The 18148-nt window shown below is 38.0% G+C and overlaps 2 protein-coding genes across 9 annotated transcripts; both read right to left on the bottom strand.

Annotated features, from left to right (window-relative positions):
- Nucleotides 1–649: 649 nt before the first annotated feature.
- LOC137944152 (protein NPG1-like) lies at nt 650–7509 on the bottom strand. Of its 8 annotated transcripts, XM_068789706.1 has the most exons (9): nt 7320–7509; nt 6475–6568; nt 6189–6341; nt 4876–4940; nt 4476–4660; nt 3743–3995; nt 2137–3347; nt 1547–1694; nt 650–1291 (listed from the first exon to the last, which is right to left on the bottom strand). In XM_068789706.1, the coding sequence occupies exons 5-9, from the start codon at nt 4602–4604 to the stop codon at nt 972–974; spliced, it is 2061 nt and encodes a 686-aa protein (XP_068645807.1). In that variant the 5' UTR covers nt 4605–4660; nt 4876–4940; nt 6189–6341; nt 6475–6568; nt 7320–7509; the 3' UTR covers nt 650–971. The 8 variants fall into 8 exon arrangements, with proteins under 8 accessions (XP_068645807.1, XP_068645805.1, XP_068645803.1 ...); XM_068789704.1 differs by lacking the exon at nt 4876–4940 and having other exon boundaries at nt 6475–6565; XM_068789702.1 differs by lacking the exon at nt 4876–4940.
- Nucleotides 7510–8254: 745 nt separating this feature from the next.
- Nucleotides 8255–11769, bottom strand: LOC137944343 (expansin-B16-like). Its single transcript, XM_068790002.1, has 4 exons — nt 11450–11769; nt 10193–10499; nt 9300–9429; nt 8255–9026 (listed from the first exon to the last, which is right to left on the bottom strand). Exons 1-4 carry the CDS (start codon nt 11613–11615, stop codon nt 8829–8831), a joined length of 801 nt encoding a protein of 266 aa, XP_068646103.1. The 5' UTR covers nt 11616–11769; the 3' UTR covers nt 8255–8828.
- Between the last annotated feature and the right edge of the window lie 6379 nt (nt 11770–18148).

An 18148-nucleotide genomic window follows, 5' to 3' on the forward strand; every position in this document is an offset into this window, starting at 1 on the left:
GGGGCAAATCCAATTCATAGATTCCAACATTGCCCATGAAATAGTTTCGGCAAATTTATGAAGCACTGAAAGTGGAGAATACTCATAATTGAGCTAATAAGGTCCATTTAGGTCATCCTCCAGGAAGGCTTTTGGCAAGGGATTCTTAGAGAAGCAGTGAACCCTGGACCAAAGCTTAAACACCTCAGTGGCAATTTATTTAGCACATATCGAGTTAGTAAAATGGAAGAAGTTTAGCACAGTTAGAAGTTTTACCCCCTCAAAATCCAAGATATCTCAGCCAAACATCCACCCCTTACATCCAGTGCAAGAGCAATTTGGAGCACTTTCATATTCCAAATAATTCAATTAGTTCATACATGCAGCAAAGTTCACTGGCTGAAACAAGGTTTACTCAAATAATAGAAGAAAATAAATCTCAAACTCGAGCCTAGAGCTGCCCCGATTTGGAGATCTGCCAAAAGCTGTATACGTGAAGCATTTCGTTTTGACCAACAATAGTAAATTTATCTGCTAAAGGAGCAGATTGTTGTTGTAACTTCCTGTCTTTTTTTCTTTTCATCTCAAAAGTTCACAACCGAGATTTTCGGTAGGGTTTTAAACAAAAAAACTAGGGTTTATCGTGCTCTGAATGAGACAGAAGATGAAATGCTTAAGAATACCACATGCTTACGATTTCAAGAACCAACAGAACTTACATTGTGAAATCCTTCTCCACTTCTAAATTACTATGTCCAGTGGTTAAAACAATGCTGGAGAGATGAAAAAACAATTAGCTTCAGAAACTCTAATTACAGAATTGACCAGAAGGAGATCAATAAATACCAGCCTCATCAAATCCGTGCTCCATTGTCAATCATCTACATGTATACTGACATGAGCAGCAGGTCCAGGAAGTTGATTACTACATCTCAAATCCAATCATGTATATTGAAAGGGAGAGATAAAAAATTAGGATCTTCTTGGAAGACTCACTGGATTGAACTGAAGCTCTCAATGGGATCCAATTCTTCAAGCATAGCTGCAGCCTGAAAGCAGTCACAAGCATCAGCCATTCTTCCATCATCTCTATGGACCATTCCCAAATAATACCAGGCCATGCGGTTTGTGGGTTCAAGCCGTAAAGCATCTGAGAGGAAGCTTCTAGCCGCGGGCAAGGATTTTGGTCCCATTTTCCAAAGCAGAGCTCCAAGTGCAACTTCACAAGCCACATTGTCTACATCTAAAGCAAGCCCATTGGAATAAGCCACTAAAGCACTGCTGGGTAGCCCACGTGCTTCATGCATAAGACCTAGTGAGAATTAAAGATAACGAATAAATCATGATGGACCTTTCGTGAGCTTCTCTAATAAAGTGAAGGAAATCTCTGACAAAGGTCGGAATAGAAAATCAAAATAAATGGCTCCATACCTTTTATTTACAATAGGCAGTTTACAGAGGTCAGACTCAAAGACTACAGCAATATCGAAGAGAGCACAGTTTCATATCTACTGAACCCATTAAGTTGGATACATGGTTCTTTTAACTCAGAAGATTTAATACTCACCTTCAATATGCAGTGTAGCAGCAGAATATTGCTTCAAAGCTCTGGCTTTCTCCAAGCATACTTCAGCATCTTTCCAATGCGATAGACCTGAGTAGAGGCTAGCAAGTCCCTGCCAAACTTCAAACTCACCAACTTTATCATCCTGGCCCTGAGAGAAAAAAATGAAAAAAAATGTCGGTTATTGATTTTTTCATAACTAAATTAATTTATGAAACAAAGCTACGAAAACAACCAAGTACCAACCACTGTACGCCTTATCTTCAAAAGTAAGTGATCAGAGAGTAACGTATATGTCATTAAATTATTTTATCATGAAATAAACTATCAAATAGAAAAAAGATAAAGAGAAAAGGATAGATAGACAACCACTACAAAAACATTTCAAAAGTTGCAAGAAAATCATATTACAATCTTCCATTGAGGGTTGAATCAAAATACTGATGAAGAACCCAGTATCATGGTTGCTAATGTTTTATACCATTCTTACACCACAAAACATTCGTCTCAAAATGATCTCCATTGGCGCAATGCAAATTGTGAATTTGAGATACAGAGAAAGAAAGAATGAATTGTAAGCGAACTAAGCTAACCTTAGCTGTGCTCTGGAATGAACCAAACGATTTTTTCTGAGCTTGAACCAGTGCAAGAAGGAAGCGATACATTTCCACTGCATCCATAGGCAAAGACTGAGCAATTTTCAACTTTGCCTTCATCCTTAGCAGTGGACCCTGATCCCACTTAGCTGTTTCATCTAAAGCTGCATCGATAACAACCTCGGCCTCTGAGTATCTCTGCTGAGCGGATAAAATTAAAGCCAGCAACCTCCACCCTTTTAGTATTGATCCCCCTGTTGCATCAATAAATTGTTTGGCACACCTCAATGCAGCATTTGCATTACGGTGTTCAGCATATTGAACACCTAGCTCAAAAATCACATCTGGGTTGTGCCGCTCAAAAGCTATTGCCTCATCTAAAGACTTCAAAGCTTCTGATTGTAGAAATGACCTCTCAAGATCAGAAGAAGCAACTTTAGCTTGTTTCCCCAAACAAAGCCCCAACAAGCGAAGGCAAACACTCTTTAAATGTTCATCCATTCCTTGAGAACAGGCCAATGCCTGCCGCGCATAACCTGCCCCCTCAGATGCAAGATAATGATCTTCACTACAAATCTTGGCAGCCAATAGCAAAGCCAGGGGATCATTGGGCTTTTCATGCCTGTTTAAAGACTTTCTCAATAAGTTCAAGGCAGTTTTATTCTGGCCAATGCCACTGTAGCAAAGAGCTAAATAGTTCCATCTGTCACAGCGTGGGTACACTCCAGGTAGAAGTTCTTCAAAATGCCTAGCCAGTACGGAAGTCTGCCCACATAGAGATAGTGCAAACATAAAATGTTCCATTATTGCTGGATCCCACTCTGTCTTCCCAATGTAACATTTCCTCAATAAAATCATCAAAAGCAGAATTGCTTCCTCCATATTATTTTTCGGAACAAATGATCCATCAATCTGAACAGCTAGACTAGGTGAATTGGCCTCTACACCTCCATACAACAAATAGACAGCAAAACGTTTCTGAATTCTTGCACAGCAATCATTGTCAAGATTCCACTGGCTAAGGAGCGCTCGTCTGTAGGCACCCATGGCTTCCTGGTGGGACCCAGCCAGCTTCCAAAGTTCTGGAAGGAGCTCCACAGCTTTACTAACTGTCTCTTGTAATTTATTATCCACCAATGTATCTAGTATTCCTTGAGGAAATATTTTCTCAACAGCATCCAGAACACTTCTACATTCTTTGGCAGCCTCTGCAATAGCCCAAAAATCCTGCTTCAGTAACAAAATATTTTAGAAATACAATAACTATTTATAGTGGATCGATCAACAGATATCTGTTGGAGGCTTGTGTGAAATATTCTATAGCAATACCACTGCTAAATCCATGGTAATGTACATTTATCCACATTAGCCCACAACAATTGCAGTTAGAAAACATTTTTTTTTAAAAAAAAGAAACCTTTAGTTGAGGGTAAGAAAAGAAATTAAATTAGCTGATTAACACCCATGACAGAAAGTATGTTTCCTCTGCTTCTCGATTGTAGGCTATAATGTCCAGTAGCCAGTCTTTTAACCTATTATGATGTGCAAACCCTGTTGCTAGCTACCAGTATCAACAAAATGTTGAAAAAGACAACCTCCATACCAGTGGCTCTTCCAAGCTTTTGAAGGGACATGGCTTTCAAGTATATGGCTTCAAGAACCAGACAGGCTGCATGCTGCAAGACTGAATGACCAGATTCACTGCGAGAACGACGGTTCTTCGGTGCTGGTTTCTCCATGATAAAAGGTTGTAGACGTTGTATGGCAGCTTGCACATCTATCCCCTCAAAAACTTGAAGAGCAGCTTCTATGTTTCCTCTCTGATACTCTAGCCTCCCGAGAAGGGCCCTAGCTTCCTGTAATTAGAAAAAGTGTTGATCAACTCGCAATAAAGTTACCAGCATACATGACTAGTTGATACCAAAAAATTAATTTACACTAAGTGAATTCAATGAAGTTGAATATGTAATTGGTAAAAATGCCTTAGTTTAGTGCAAGTCCCAACAATGTCTATGCAGCATTTATGAAGTCCCCTGCTTCAACTACATTTCCTCACTTCCAGTTTTCATGTCAACGAAATGTTTGCTTAAGACTAGAGTCCCAATTATTTCAACTTATAACCTAAAGTCAGTTTTCGATTAAAAATATAAAGAATAATAAATCCTAGAATTTTTATGACAAGTACCTGATAAAAACAACGTACTGGAAGAGAAACAGTCTTTTGATGATTACAAAAAAAGCAGTTTCATTCTTGCAAGCACCCATGATCAAATTGATTTACAAGAGAAATATAAAAAAAAAGCCATATACATAAATCAAAGTGCTTGTTGTCTAACCTCAAAATTGAGTGCGAGGCCTTCACGCAAAGCAGACTCTGCTTCCAAAATATTTCCCTCATCAAGCTTTGCTTCCAATTCGGAAGTTGGCATGCAGACGCCATTGACACATACCTCTCGAACACTCATTGCGTTCTCAGCATTAGATGATCATTATGTAGGCTTTCTTCATCCAATAGCAATAACTGACAGAAAACCGGAAATGCAATTGCTATAAAAAAACGTGACAGGAAAAGAGAATAAGAAAAAGGAAAGTGGGCTTGCCTTGTTTTTTTTTTGTTTTTTGGGGTCCTAACGAAAAGTGAAATTTCATGAAAAAAATAATATAGAGGGCCCCCTGGGGGAAGATACAATAAGAAAAAAGAAGCAACAAGAATAAATATATAAAGTCAAAACATACAAATTCAGAGGGAAAAAATCTGAGTAGAATTCCAAGGCATTTGTCTCCAACAACAACGTACTGCTCTGCTCCTCATAAGAGAGTCAATCAAATGATTAGCTTTGCAGATTGTATAGGTGGAGCGCCTAGATGTCCAAGTAATCATATTGTAAAGTCAACCACCATCACGAAGAGACCACAGAAAGATCACAAAAAGTTTCAAACTTGAAGGAAGGCTCACGACCATCACTGAGTCAATGAATCCAAAAATGAAAAATAAATAAGTGTGATCCTCCACAGTTTATTAAGGATTACGCCACCCCTTGTCAGATTCTTGTTACCTCTTGAGCTACCATAAAAATTTAATTTTAATCATCATTCCTATGGCAAGGTTCAAGGGCAAGCCACAAGCTTCTTCAAGAGCTTGTTGGCCCTAAATAGGCCTAATCAAAAGATTCTCAATCATTCCAATAGATCTAGCAGGACCGTCAAAAGTACAGCTGTTTTTTTCTTAGGGGTAAAGTAGACTTTATAATCAAACCCAAACTCACCCCATTGTCACCCCTACAGGCAGCAATTTGTGGAGGATTACCCACCAACCCACTAATGCAGTCCCCCCTCACTTCCTCCCTCCCTCTGTCCCTTCCTCCCTAAAGAGGCAGTAGAGAAAGAGATGGTCCATGATGTCCTCTACATTATTAGAGATTTTAAATTGCTAAATTATCCAAGTGGAGACCTCTACAGTTTAACTAATCGAGGGTAAGGATTTCCCTATGGCTATACACCACAGAAAATGGGTTTATCTTTGAAGGTCTGTTACATGCATCTCTCTTCAACTGCTGGATATTTTCAATGGTTCCAGCCAACTCATCAACATGCTTGAGCTTCAAAAATCACCTGATGAAAACCTAAGTATGCATGCTATTAGTCAAGACCATGGGGATCTCCCTCAAAATGTGACTCTTAACTTCCTGTAGAGATAAGAGATGGAGAATTGATAGAGGGCAGCCAGTAGGTTTTGAGAAGAGCGTAACAACTAGGTTTTTGAGAGCTGATGCATGCATAATTGGAGTGGTTATGGATATTCTCTTAATTCTTAATAATCACCAGTTAAAAGTAACTTCATAACTATCATAAAATTTACAACACAAAAACGATAAAAGTAATGCTCTGGTCTCGATAAGGTCGGATAAGATGCAGAGTTAACTACCAGAATTAATTTCAGGCACCAGAACCGAACAATTTGTGAAATACAGATAATGAAGACAGCTAAGAGTTCTACGGAGTCCATATGTCAAAAAGAAAATGGACACTCTCTTCAAGTGGAGACATACCAATAGTGGAGGCTGTCACAATCTCTCCCAGCTTGATCTTGTAAAAATTGATGGTTCCAGCAGCGGCATGAAGACCAACTATAACAAAAAGCATTTATTTTCTAGCAAAAAACTGATTGAAGAGCTAGGAGAAAGACAGCATCGCCTTCACACCTAAGGTGAAGAAAATTAGAAACAGATCAAGTCCTGATCTTCTAGAATGTACACATATTACTACAGTGAAGCTGAATTCTTGCAAGGGTCAATAATGTATACAGTGAGAATGTGAAGGTATTCAGTCACCAACCCCTCGAAAGTGACAGACATGGAATGAGGAATAAACGTTAAAGGAGTTATGTCCAGAATTATACTCTTGTCAATCAACTCATGCCCCATCCCTCCTTGCACAAAAAAATGAAAAATATAAACAATCAGCGTTCCAAGTCAAAACAAGCATACCGAATCCATTTCCATTAGATAGCATTAAGATATTATAGAATTGCACGGGCGTAAAATTGAAGAAAACAGTTGAACTCTGACGGTGTAGTTGAAATCTAACTTTACCGGAGATTCAGACAAAAGGAAAGTATTGAAAGAAAAAGAAAACAGTCAAAAACATTAACCTTCCACCATAGATAAGAAAATTCCACGTACAGAGTCTCACATCTATGAATTAATCATTCAAAATAAAAGTTTGACATGAAAAAAGAATGCACCTATATAAAATAAACCAAAAACTAGAAAACAGAGAAGGAACCAAATACACCTACTTAACACACAAACAATTCGGTAAAGGAAACATCAGAAAAAAGAAAAACAACAAAAAGCAACATGTAAACGAAAGGAGAAAAACAGCATTTCCGTCCGTGGCATTGTAGAATTGCCAAATTCAGTTCCAAAATTCTTACATTATGGCAGAGACCAAAATGAGAGCAAATTAAGACAACAAACCCCATCAACCAATTCACAGTCCAGGATAGCAACCAATTAGCTAACGTCCAACCGACGAAGACACGAAAATTCAACACAAAATCCCATGGTCGCGTCGCAATTGAGTTCGATCACAATCGAATACAACCCATTATCCAGTAAACGCAATCAGATCGCGACAGAACGAACGAAAAGCAATCAGATCTGAAGAAGATGTCTCACCTAGAGTCCCAAAACCCTAAAAGCCTTCCAGTTTCGACCAGATCGGAGCAAAACGAAAGAGAAAATCAAGGACAAGGAAGGGCGTTCAAAGAAATGAGACCGTTTTGAGCGATCCGAAGGAGCGGAGCTGGCGCTGTCCTCCTCCACCGGATTTCAAGCAGCCTGCAACCGGGCCCGTCCGACGGACGGGATACAATTCCACGCGAGTCAAATTTTGCCTTAAAACGGACATAAATTTTGACCAAATTTTAATTACGCGATTTAAATATTTATCCACCCTGGCTACTGATTTAATTTATTCTTTATAAATTGAGCTCCAGCCTCCCTATTTTTAAAAAATTCCATTAAATTTTAATTCTTTTTCTCTGGTTATAATTTTTTTTTAAATAAAAAATCAAGGGATAAAGGATTATTTCATGACCTCAAAATGATAAAATTCAAATTTCTAATTACGAAACCTTTATTTTTAAATATAACTGACTCTCTTGAGTAGGCTCACTTTTTACGTTTAACAAACTAGTCGTTTGGGTTGTATTGGTTAATGATTTTGAACGCTTAACGGACTAGTCGTTTGGGTTGTATTGGTTAATGATTTCGAACGAGAAAAAGTAAAAAATCATAAAACCCATTATATTACCCTTAATTTATTATTTAAATACAAATAAAAATTTCGTAGGTGATCCATGAGGTATTCCTCGAAATGCGATATGTTTATTCACAGGAGCATCGTCTTCCTCAGCTATACCGCAAATCGAAAAGAAAATCAAGACCAAGGTCTGCAAGTCTCGCCTGAGTAAGGGTCTGCATCAGGTCAGATTTTGTAGAAAAAAACTAACTCCGACTGAATCTCTTGCCATGGTATTCCTAAAGCCAGGCTCTTTCTCGCCTTTTTTTTTTTTCATTAAAGAAACAAAAAAGCATAGAACTCAGATGAATGCCACCAAATCATTTCATTGGAGTTAAGGTTCATTCAGAGAACAGAAATGGAAGAAGGAAGATAACCCAGAATTCCCAATAACAATACATATCATTTTAGGTCACGAGGGAGACAATGAGAAAAAAAAATTACAAACTCAGAAACAGGACCACCCACAATAGCTTTTGGGCGTAGGGCAACACTACATGTGCTCTTCTGAACCCAATAACCCACTCTCAAGCCTCGACAATCCCATCCATGAGAAAAAACACAAGAAGGGTCTACATACCACAATCCAGACAAGCTCACCTTACACTAGCACAGCTCTCTCTCCACTTTGGAGAGGGCCACCACAAGCCTATCTGTAGAGACATTTACAGAGAAGAAGTGGAACAATACATAAACAAATGGAGAAATAGGGCATTGGATGCCTTTGCAATCCAATGGAGAAAAGGGGAAATGAAACACACTTCCCACCAACAGCTACTTTTTGACTTTGGAGAGTGGGAACAGCTTTAACTAGTTTAAAAACACCAAAAGCAGAAGAAAAACTTCCTTCTTTGGTGCTCTCTCTGTTCTGGGGTCAGCTTGCTTTAAGGGGAGAAGTTGAGGCGTGAGGTGTAAGTGGCTCTTGGAGACCAGTTCCTGGGGATCACTTCTCTGGCAGAGAGACTCCTCTGTGTTGACAGTGAGGTGAGCTTCACTGAAAAGGGACCATGCAATGGTCCCCCTATGATGCACCAATTAGCTCCCCATAGATGCTTCATCTCCAGCCAATTTGGAGAGTTTACCTGAGCAGAACAGAGAAAAAATAATAATTCAAAGGGACATATAAGCTGGGTGCAACCATCATCTTACATCTATGATCGGTTATACTTATAGTTGGGCTCGTCTCTTTCAATCACACGTAGCAGAACAAAGTAAAAACATAATTGAAGGGACATATAAGCTTGGTGCAACCATTGGCTCACATCTATGATCAGTTGGGTTCAGTTTTGCTAGTTCATATATTTATAAATATAAAAAGTTATCCCAAACATGCCCATTAGGAAGGAAAAATATACTTGTCTTATATGCATAGAGCCTATATCTCCATCTCCTCCTTCAAACTCCACCAGAAGTGATAACCAGTACTCAGTGGACCCTTCGTTCACATGAAAAGCAACATTTTTCCCTGGATATTTGCATGGAGTCCTGCACCATACAAATTAGAAAAATCAAAATTAATTCAGTGGTCACAGGCCTGGATTCAGAACACAGTAACGCTGAAAGGGACCAAGTAAAGAATATCCATGTGTGGGCAGCTCAGAGCAGGACAACCAAGCCTGCAGAGTGTGGGCCCCACCACATAAATCATCCCTGCGGTAGTCAGATTGACCACTTAAATTCCTTCTCCACCACTACAACCTCCTCAATTGAATGCGAACGGTTCCATCCGGTCCCACCAATTTTGGCCCCCTTTTTTTCCCAAATTTGACCATGCATAATCTCTGTTTTTCCTCTACAGTTGGGGGAACAGAGCCGGACAGACTGCCCAGGACTGAAAGGGTAGTTTTGATAATTCACCTGAAAAGTATTTAAATACCGTGTGGGCTCAGACATATAATTCTGCAACGGTGATCTGGTGGACCACTGGATTGGTGGCCCTAATGCTAGCTTTGCAGGGCCCCACCAGTTTCTATATTTTTCCAGATTTACCCCTGCACAAACGCTACTTTTTCCTCTAGAGTTGGCGGAACAGATCTGACAGTTCCGCCAAGAACCGAAGGGTAGTTTGGGTAACTTACTAGGCCCATTCTAATCTCGGTCCCACATTTTCATCTAAACTTCCAGACTTACCCATACACAAACTCCTCTTTCCTCGAATGTCAGAGGAGGAACAGAGCGACAGATTTAGTATTTTCAAGGGTAGATTGGTAATTTAATTAGAACAAACAAAAGGATAGAGTGGACCAACCGGCGGAAGACGACGGAGAGCTCACCGCGGTTGCGGAGCTGGGAGCCCTCGCCGGCGACGGCCATGCGGCCGAACGCGGCCCCTGAGAGGTCGAAATGCGTCCGGCCGAAGGCGCAGTAACCGCCGGGACACTCGTCGGTGACGATGATGGTGACGGCCCGCCGGGAGCAGATGCGGGAGTCCAGGCACTTGACCTTGTAGCAGGCGCCGCAGCCTACGCCGCTCTTGAAAAGCACGGGACTCACCGCCCCCACCCTCGCCCTCATCGGTCTCACGTCCACCAGCGAGCCGTACCCGCATGCCCCACCTACACATACATACATGCTTCATCAGTTGCCATGAGCTTTCACATATACACACATACATACCCCGACAAAAAGGACTGAAAGCCTGCTACGGTTAGGCCTGATACAACAACCATGCATGCCCATCGATGTTATTTCATTTTTCCATATATGAGTCATAAACGGGCAGAAAAGGCGGGTAACGGCGAACACAGAAAATTCAGAAGAAGATGGAGCAGGGGGAGCCATTTTCGCCCGGAGAGAAAGCCAGGCAGCCACCGGAAAACATGTTTCCACCAAATCATCAACTGCATTATACACTAAAGTAGCTTCGATGGGCACAGAAGAACAGGCGGGTAATGGTGTTACGAACTAAAAAATCCTGTAGATGAAAAAGCAGGGGAGCCATTTTTGGCTGGGGAAAGGTGAAATTAAAGCAGATACGGAAGACTGCGCGGCCACCGGAAACATGTTTCCACCTGCATTACTGACTAAAACACGTTGTTTTCTCTAGTCTACATTGGAGCAACAACAGTTACGGTTACAGAGGAATTAAATCATCAGTCATTAAAACCGGGCAGAAAAAAACTAAGAAAATCCAGAACAAGATGGAGCAGAAGGCAGCCATTTTTGGCCGGAGCTAGGTGAAATTAAGCCGAAATGGCAAGCCGCGTGGCCTCGTTAATCATGTTTCCGCCTGCATTATAGACTAGAACAGCTTCGACGCGCACACATTGTTCTCTCAAATGTAATACTGGAGCAGCATCAGCTAACTAATTAAGCACGACCCACCCAACAGACGAATCACGTAAACTTGAAGCAAGATCAAGCAATGCTTGCAGACTTAACAGTACTTCAAACACGAAACTCAGAAAGCGAATCCAAAGTTCCAAAATCAAGACAACAAGCCAATGCATGCAGGAGAAATTCCGATTTAAACTAGACGAAACTAGAAAATGTCATCTGAGCCTACCGTCGCTTCCATCACCATCGGGTTCGCCATACCAGGTGGCGGTCGCCGGATGCCAATGTGGGTCAGACAAGTATGCCGATCGAACAGAAACCGGCAAGCAAGAGATGATGATCAGAAACAAGAAGCTCACTAAGTTCCGGTAGTGCCTCGTCCCCCTGTCCGACATTTTGCGGGTCAGATTCAGATTCCAGCGGCCAGCCACCACCCAGTGAGAGGCCGACTGTCGACTGTACTTGCGAGAGGGGGAGGCGGAAGGGTGGAGAGAAGACTCGAGACTGAGGCCTCTCTCTGGGCTTCTTTTTCCGCTTTTCTGTGGCTTTTCGAAGGACGAGTTGCTGTGTATAAATAAATGAACAAAGCGGCTGCCAACGGAAAAAACCACTTGAGACGACGGACAGGGACGCCTCAACTTCTTTCTGACCAAATTACCCTTCTGATTTTGGGTTCAGTCACTTCTCCCCGCCGGTGCCCTTGTCGGTTTGTCGCTTCCCATTTCAGTTAATTGCTCATACACCCTTCAAATATTTCGTAACTACAAATACACTCTTAGGTTTAAGTTATTCCTCATACAACTCCTGTTAATGTTACCTTCCTTGCTTTTTAAATAGTCCATTAACTCTAATATTAATACATGATACTAAAAAATTTATAAACTCAATCAAATGACATAAATAAATTCATAATATAAAATTAGGATCTTCCCCATGTATCCTTATTTTTAAATAATCTACACAAATTCGTATAATTTACCAATTGAGTTGTGTCAATCAAATCCTACTCTTTTATCGGTTTGTCGTCTCACCCGTCAAAGAAACAAGGTTAACATCCTTACTTATTACTCTCTTCGTTATGACACAAATGAAGACAAACCCTTTACTAAGACTGACATCAGGGTGGGGGGAGAGGAAGGAGTGTCGAGTTCACTTAGTGGCCCTACCCTTACTGTGCACGATAATATCGCAATATTTTAAAAATAAAGGATCTCCCATCTCTATTCATTTATATTTTTTTAGTTTTAAATATTTCAATTTTTTTATTAAGTAAAATAAGCCAAAACTAATAGAGATAAAGAGATTATATACAAATAAGGACAAAAATAATTATGTCATACTTCAGGGAGTTATACGCAAAATAAGCCAAAACTAAAGGGAAAGATCCAACTCCATCCGTTGGTTGTCAGAGATCGTGGGCCAAAGATTTGACTTTTCTATGAGGTTTTATGTGGTCAAGATTATGATCTTATCTGACAACGTGGGACCATCTGGTAGTAAATGACCAGAACACCCTTAACATTTGGAACTACCTTGCCGACACTCTTCCGATTCTCCCATCTTCCCGGGAGTTATAGAAGCGTAATTATTTAATATTTCTCAGATCCCGACACTACCCTTTTCTTTATAATATAATTTCGAAAATAACCCATTTGACTGGACAGTTCAATCGAGGCATATATTGGGAAGGGTGATCCGTTGCACGGCTTGCACCTTCTTTGGTTCTTTAACCGCAATAACGAAACTGCCATTCGTGTATGAAACGTCTCGGCCGGCTTTCTTGACTTCTGTTACCGAAGGGTGTTTTGAGTGACGAAACTACCCCTTGTGTATGAAACGTCTCGGCCAGTATTCTTGACTATTGTGTCGGTGGAGCGGCACGTTTTAATAGCGAGGAGAGCTAAAATGCGCGGCCGTGTCCGAGATTTGCGGGGTCATTGTCTGTCACGGCGAACGAGGACGGGGAGGGGAGAGAATCGCGGCAGAGTGGACGTTAACTTTAACTAACGTACGCCGCTTTTGAGGGATGAAAAAGCCGAAAAGGCCCCTGTCGCGTGATTTGGACCATTTTGGTCGTAATGACTTGTGAGGCATGGGCGACAATAGTACCTTTTGTGAGATGTCCCTACCAGACACTCTTTAGCGGGCCCCACAGTAGTACTTTACCGAGTGATTTACACCGTCAGATCAATCTCTTGTTATGGAGATGACAAGTAAAGAAGGTGCACTCGTGCAGATTTTCAGCTGGCCTGTTCCTGGAATTTTTTATTTTTTTTTAAATTGATGTCTTAAGGGGTACTTTTAATATATTGTGAGAAAATATTTTTTAAAAATTTTAAATTAAATAATATTTATTTTATAAAAATAAATATATTAAAATTTGAAATTAAAATAGTCTAAAAGTCCTTAATTTTGGCAAAGAAAGTTTATACTTTAATCTTTAATAAAAACATGGTTTTCGAATCAACTCAGCAAGTCGGATTAGATTTTAGAATGGACTACCAGATTCGACTCTTCTATTTTGTTCAAATCCCTCTAAACTTGCCTCGACTCCGGTCATTAGATCCTGAGTTTTGATTCGACTCAACTTATCTGACTTGGATTTTCATGTGTCTGATTTGAATCCCACTTTTTGCAGGATCATGACTATGCACCCAAAGGTTCAAACCCACAATTGATCTCAACTAAGAAACCAAAATATAATATTATAACTAAACTAAAGTATCAAACTAGTGTTATCTTATCTTTGAAGCATAGTGGGCCCTCAATTATTTACTCAAAAATTCTAACTTCATCTAATGTGTTAGTGACAACACATGGAAGAAATTTGTGCACTTAGTGCCCTTAATGGTGTACCCATTTGGCAGTTAAAGGAAAGGAGATAGCCAGAATCTCATTAAAGATATTATTGATTAAATTAAGCTAAGATGGGATTGTACTTTTTTTTTTTTTTTCATTTCACCAAAAGAGCCTCTCTTCCACTAAAAGTAAATTAACTCTTGGACTGGGCACTAATGCTAACATGGAAACCTTGTTATTGGATCAATTTGAATGGATTAAATTGTTTCATAAATTAGATAATTGAGTGTAAAAAATATGTATGATTGTCAATTAGTGTGTTTTGGAACCTAAGTTTAGGTCAAGTTAGGGCAATTTGGTGAATAATGTCTAATTATTAAAAAAATTAAAATAAAGAAGATAATGATACAAATAATGTAATGATTCAATTTTTTTTTAATATGTCTATATTGTGAATGATAAGGAAAAATTATTCTTTGATAAAAATACATTTTAAAGTGTAAACCTTTCTCATGTTACTATTTTATGAAGTTTTATGTTGATTATTCATAAATCCGATATCTATTTATTGATACAAGTTTTTCATACATTTGTATTCTGGTATAAGAATCGAATCAGTCGATGTAAAAAACAATTATATTCATTAATGGTCACTAATAAATAACCAAATCTAGGTTGCTTCATTTTATTTTTCATTAATTATGCAAGTCATCGCAACTATTAAAATTAAATAATGTCACCAATAGAACTATTATCTCTAATTAGCTATGTTTTTTTTAACTTTCTTGTGCTTTTTCATACACAAGGGGTAGTTTCGTCACTCAGAAATTTTACAAAAAATTACGAAAAACACCCTTCCGTAATAGAAGTCAAGAAAACATAGCTAATTAGAAAAAACAAAGAAAAAAAAAAAAGAACCTCCTCATTCCAATCTATCCTCAGTCTTTAACACCGTTAGTCTAATTCCCAGATAGGCATGTGGAAAGAAAAGAGTGTAAAGAAAAAGGGAAAGAAGCAACAAAGTTAGGGCATTTGTAGTGAGGAAAGTGAGGGAATTGTTAGGTCAACACAAAAAAGGGTGGGTGGATGGAAATGTTTGAGATCTCTTTATAGACAATTTGTCATATGATAGAGAGTCACATTTTTTATTTTTTATTTTTTATCATGTTCTTTGCTTTGTAATCTATTTTCTAACGAGGAAGAATAATTCCTTCTCTTGAATCGATTTGGAAAATTGGATATCTTATCAGGGCCATTAACAAAAAATTTATAGCTAAGAATTGTGTGTCAGTCCTATATCAGGTATTTGTCGATAAATAGATAATAAAAATACAAAACGTGGTATCGTCCATATCAAAATTTGTCATATTATTCCTATTGTTGTTGTTATTGTTACCATTACGAGGGTTTGAGTATCAGCAAGGTACAAGATTCAGACTTTTAGTCTCCCAAGATCTCAAATGTCTTAAAAAACAAAAAAACATAAAAAAAAAAAACCCTCCTCATTCCAATCTGACATTGTCTGGATTTGATTCTTTTCCACCATAAAACAATCTATCCTCAATCTTTAACACCATTAGTCTAATTCCCAGATAGGCATGTGGAAAGAAAACAGTGTAAAGAAAAAGGGAAAGAAGAAGAAGGAAACTTTTCTTAAAAGCCTCAAAGTTAGGGCTTTTGTAGTGAGGAAAGTGAGGGAATTGTTGGGTCAACACAAAAAGGGTGGGTGGATGGAAATGTTTGAGATCTCTTTATAGACAGTTTGTCATGTGATAGAGAGTCACAATTTTTATTTTTTTATTTTTTATCATGTTCTTTGCTTTGTGATCTATTTTCTAATTAGGAAGAATAATTCCTTCTCTTGACTCGATTTGGAAAAATGAATATCTTATCAGGGCCACTAACAAAAAATTTATATAAATTTATAGCTAAGAATTGTGTGTCGGTCCTGTATCAGGTATTTGTCGATAAATAGATAATAAAAATAGAAAACATGGTATCATCCATATCAAATTTTGTCATATTATTCCTATTTTTGTACAATGTACATGAGAGATTAGTATGATTAATGAATGCAAAATTAGTTGGGAAAATTCCTCAGTGTAAAACGACATTTTAAGTTTGAAGATACATTCTAAGGTCAATATATTATATTTTGCCACAATATGATTTGTTGTATCAATTTTGAAACTTCGAAACTTGAAGTTGATTATCATAAATATTGAAACTTAAGTTTTAAAATTGATTGTCACACATAAATAGGAATAACATCTATATTGTCTATATATAAAAAAAAAAAACTCAAAGTACAAAAAATCAAGTATTTCTATTAGCACACAAAAAAATGTTAATGAATCAATTATAACTTGCTGAGTTCGATATGTTATTGGGTTTGTTTAAAATCTAATTTTTTTTTTTACTGACCCATTAAATAATAGGTGTCCAAATTCGGAGGAGACTCCCACTGGATACCCGTTTTTGAACACGTTGGATTTGGGTTTGGGTTTTCACTAACTGATTGTGTTTAGACCCATCGATATTGATGATATGGGGAATACTATACGTAATACTTGTATTGTGTAACTTGGGAATGTATTTTCATATTTATACAATTTAGTGTAGATTAAATGTGATTAGTGAATGTAAAGTTGATCACAAAAATACTTTAATGAGTACTTTGAGTGGTTTTTGTACAAACATGGACAACATTTATAATTTAAATTGAAATTTCATAAATATAACTAATAAGAAAAAATTTCTTCTTTACCTTTTCAAAGGTAGTGAGATAGCTCAGGTGCCCTAACACATGAATGCTATATGGACATTGTCTTATGAGCCTTAATTGGAACTATCTATATGGAGTTATAGGGTCCTATCTTATGGGTTTTACATTGGAATAGTTGATTACCAACTTGACATCATACCAAGCATGTGACATATTATGAGGCCCATAAGTCTATGTCATAAATATAAACAAAAATGTAAATTTTGAAACTTAAAAAGTTGATTATCAAACATTTAGGGGTTGGTATATCTTAGTATTATTTATCATATTGGGACCTTTAAATTTTGATAAATTGATTAGAACATATAATATTTCGAGCCTTATCGGCTTGCCTCGAGCAAAAAAATTATAAAAAAACTTAAAATATGATAAATATAAACCCTAAACTCGTATTGAATTGGCAAAAATTAAAAATTTATTCACGAAAAGTAATCACAAATGTTAGGGATTAGAAGAAAGGTGGAATTGGTTGAGAGTTGAGACCACTTTGAATATCTCATAGCACAAGTTAGGATTTTTTTTATGCTCATACCTCTACCATGCACTTAAAATAATAATAATAAGTTTATAATTAGGTATATTATAAGAATTTACACTGATAAAATTGTATTTTTTATTAAATTATATAAATTTATGCATTCAAAATATAGAATTTTTATTCTCTATTCAATACATTTAATTTTTGCCCATGTTAAGAAAGATGTGACAAAGTCTAAAGAAAGACCCCATTTAATACCATGCCACCCAAATAGCCTTTTCAATTGCAAATTGGAGGCAACAAAGACTTAGAACTTTGATTGATGGACACTTTCCTTCACCAACCAAAATTAAATTATTATCAAGAGTTTCTTTTTTAAATTTCACTATTTTCCCTAAGGCCAGGTGCAAGAGTTGAGTATTAGACTTGGTGTTTGGTCTACCCTAGACCCTAGAGAGAGAGAGAGAGAGAGAGTCAATGTGAAAGTGGAGTGCACCCATGCTAGTGACATGCCAAACTATGGTAAATTGGGTCCCATGAAAGGGGTTTTTATTTTTGGAGGAGTCACCTCATTTCTAACTACCACTTTGGTGTCCACAATGCCCTAACAACTCTACCTAACATCAAAAGTAGGACTCTAATTTTAATTGATTCAATTAATTTATTTTAATCCCTACTTCACCAAATAAAGTTTGAGATTACCCTCTTGCCTTCCCCTTTTTTAAGTACACCCCCTCCCTTTCCCCGTGACAACAAGAGCGAAGAGAGCGGAGGGGAGGGGTGAACAAATTCGTGAACCAGGGGCTATCGATGGTTTAAAATTCAAACCGATTAAAAGCGATTGAACAATGTTTTTTACAGGGGTG

This window comes from Aristolochia californica, unplaced genomic scaffold, assembly GCF_029961685.1.
Source record: "Aristolochia californica isolate CCGP_79_NKW_82.1479 unplaced genomic scaffold, dmAriCali1.0.hap1 SCAF_11, whole genome shotgun sequence".
Lineage (NCBI taxonomy): Eukaryota > Viridiplantae > Streptophyta > Magnoliopsida > Piperales > Aristolochiaceae > Aristolochia > Aristolochia californica.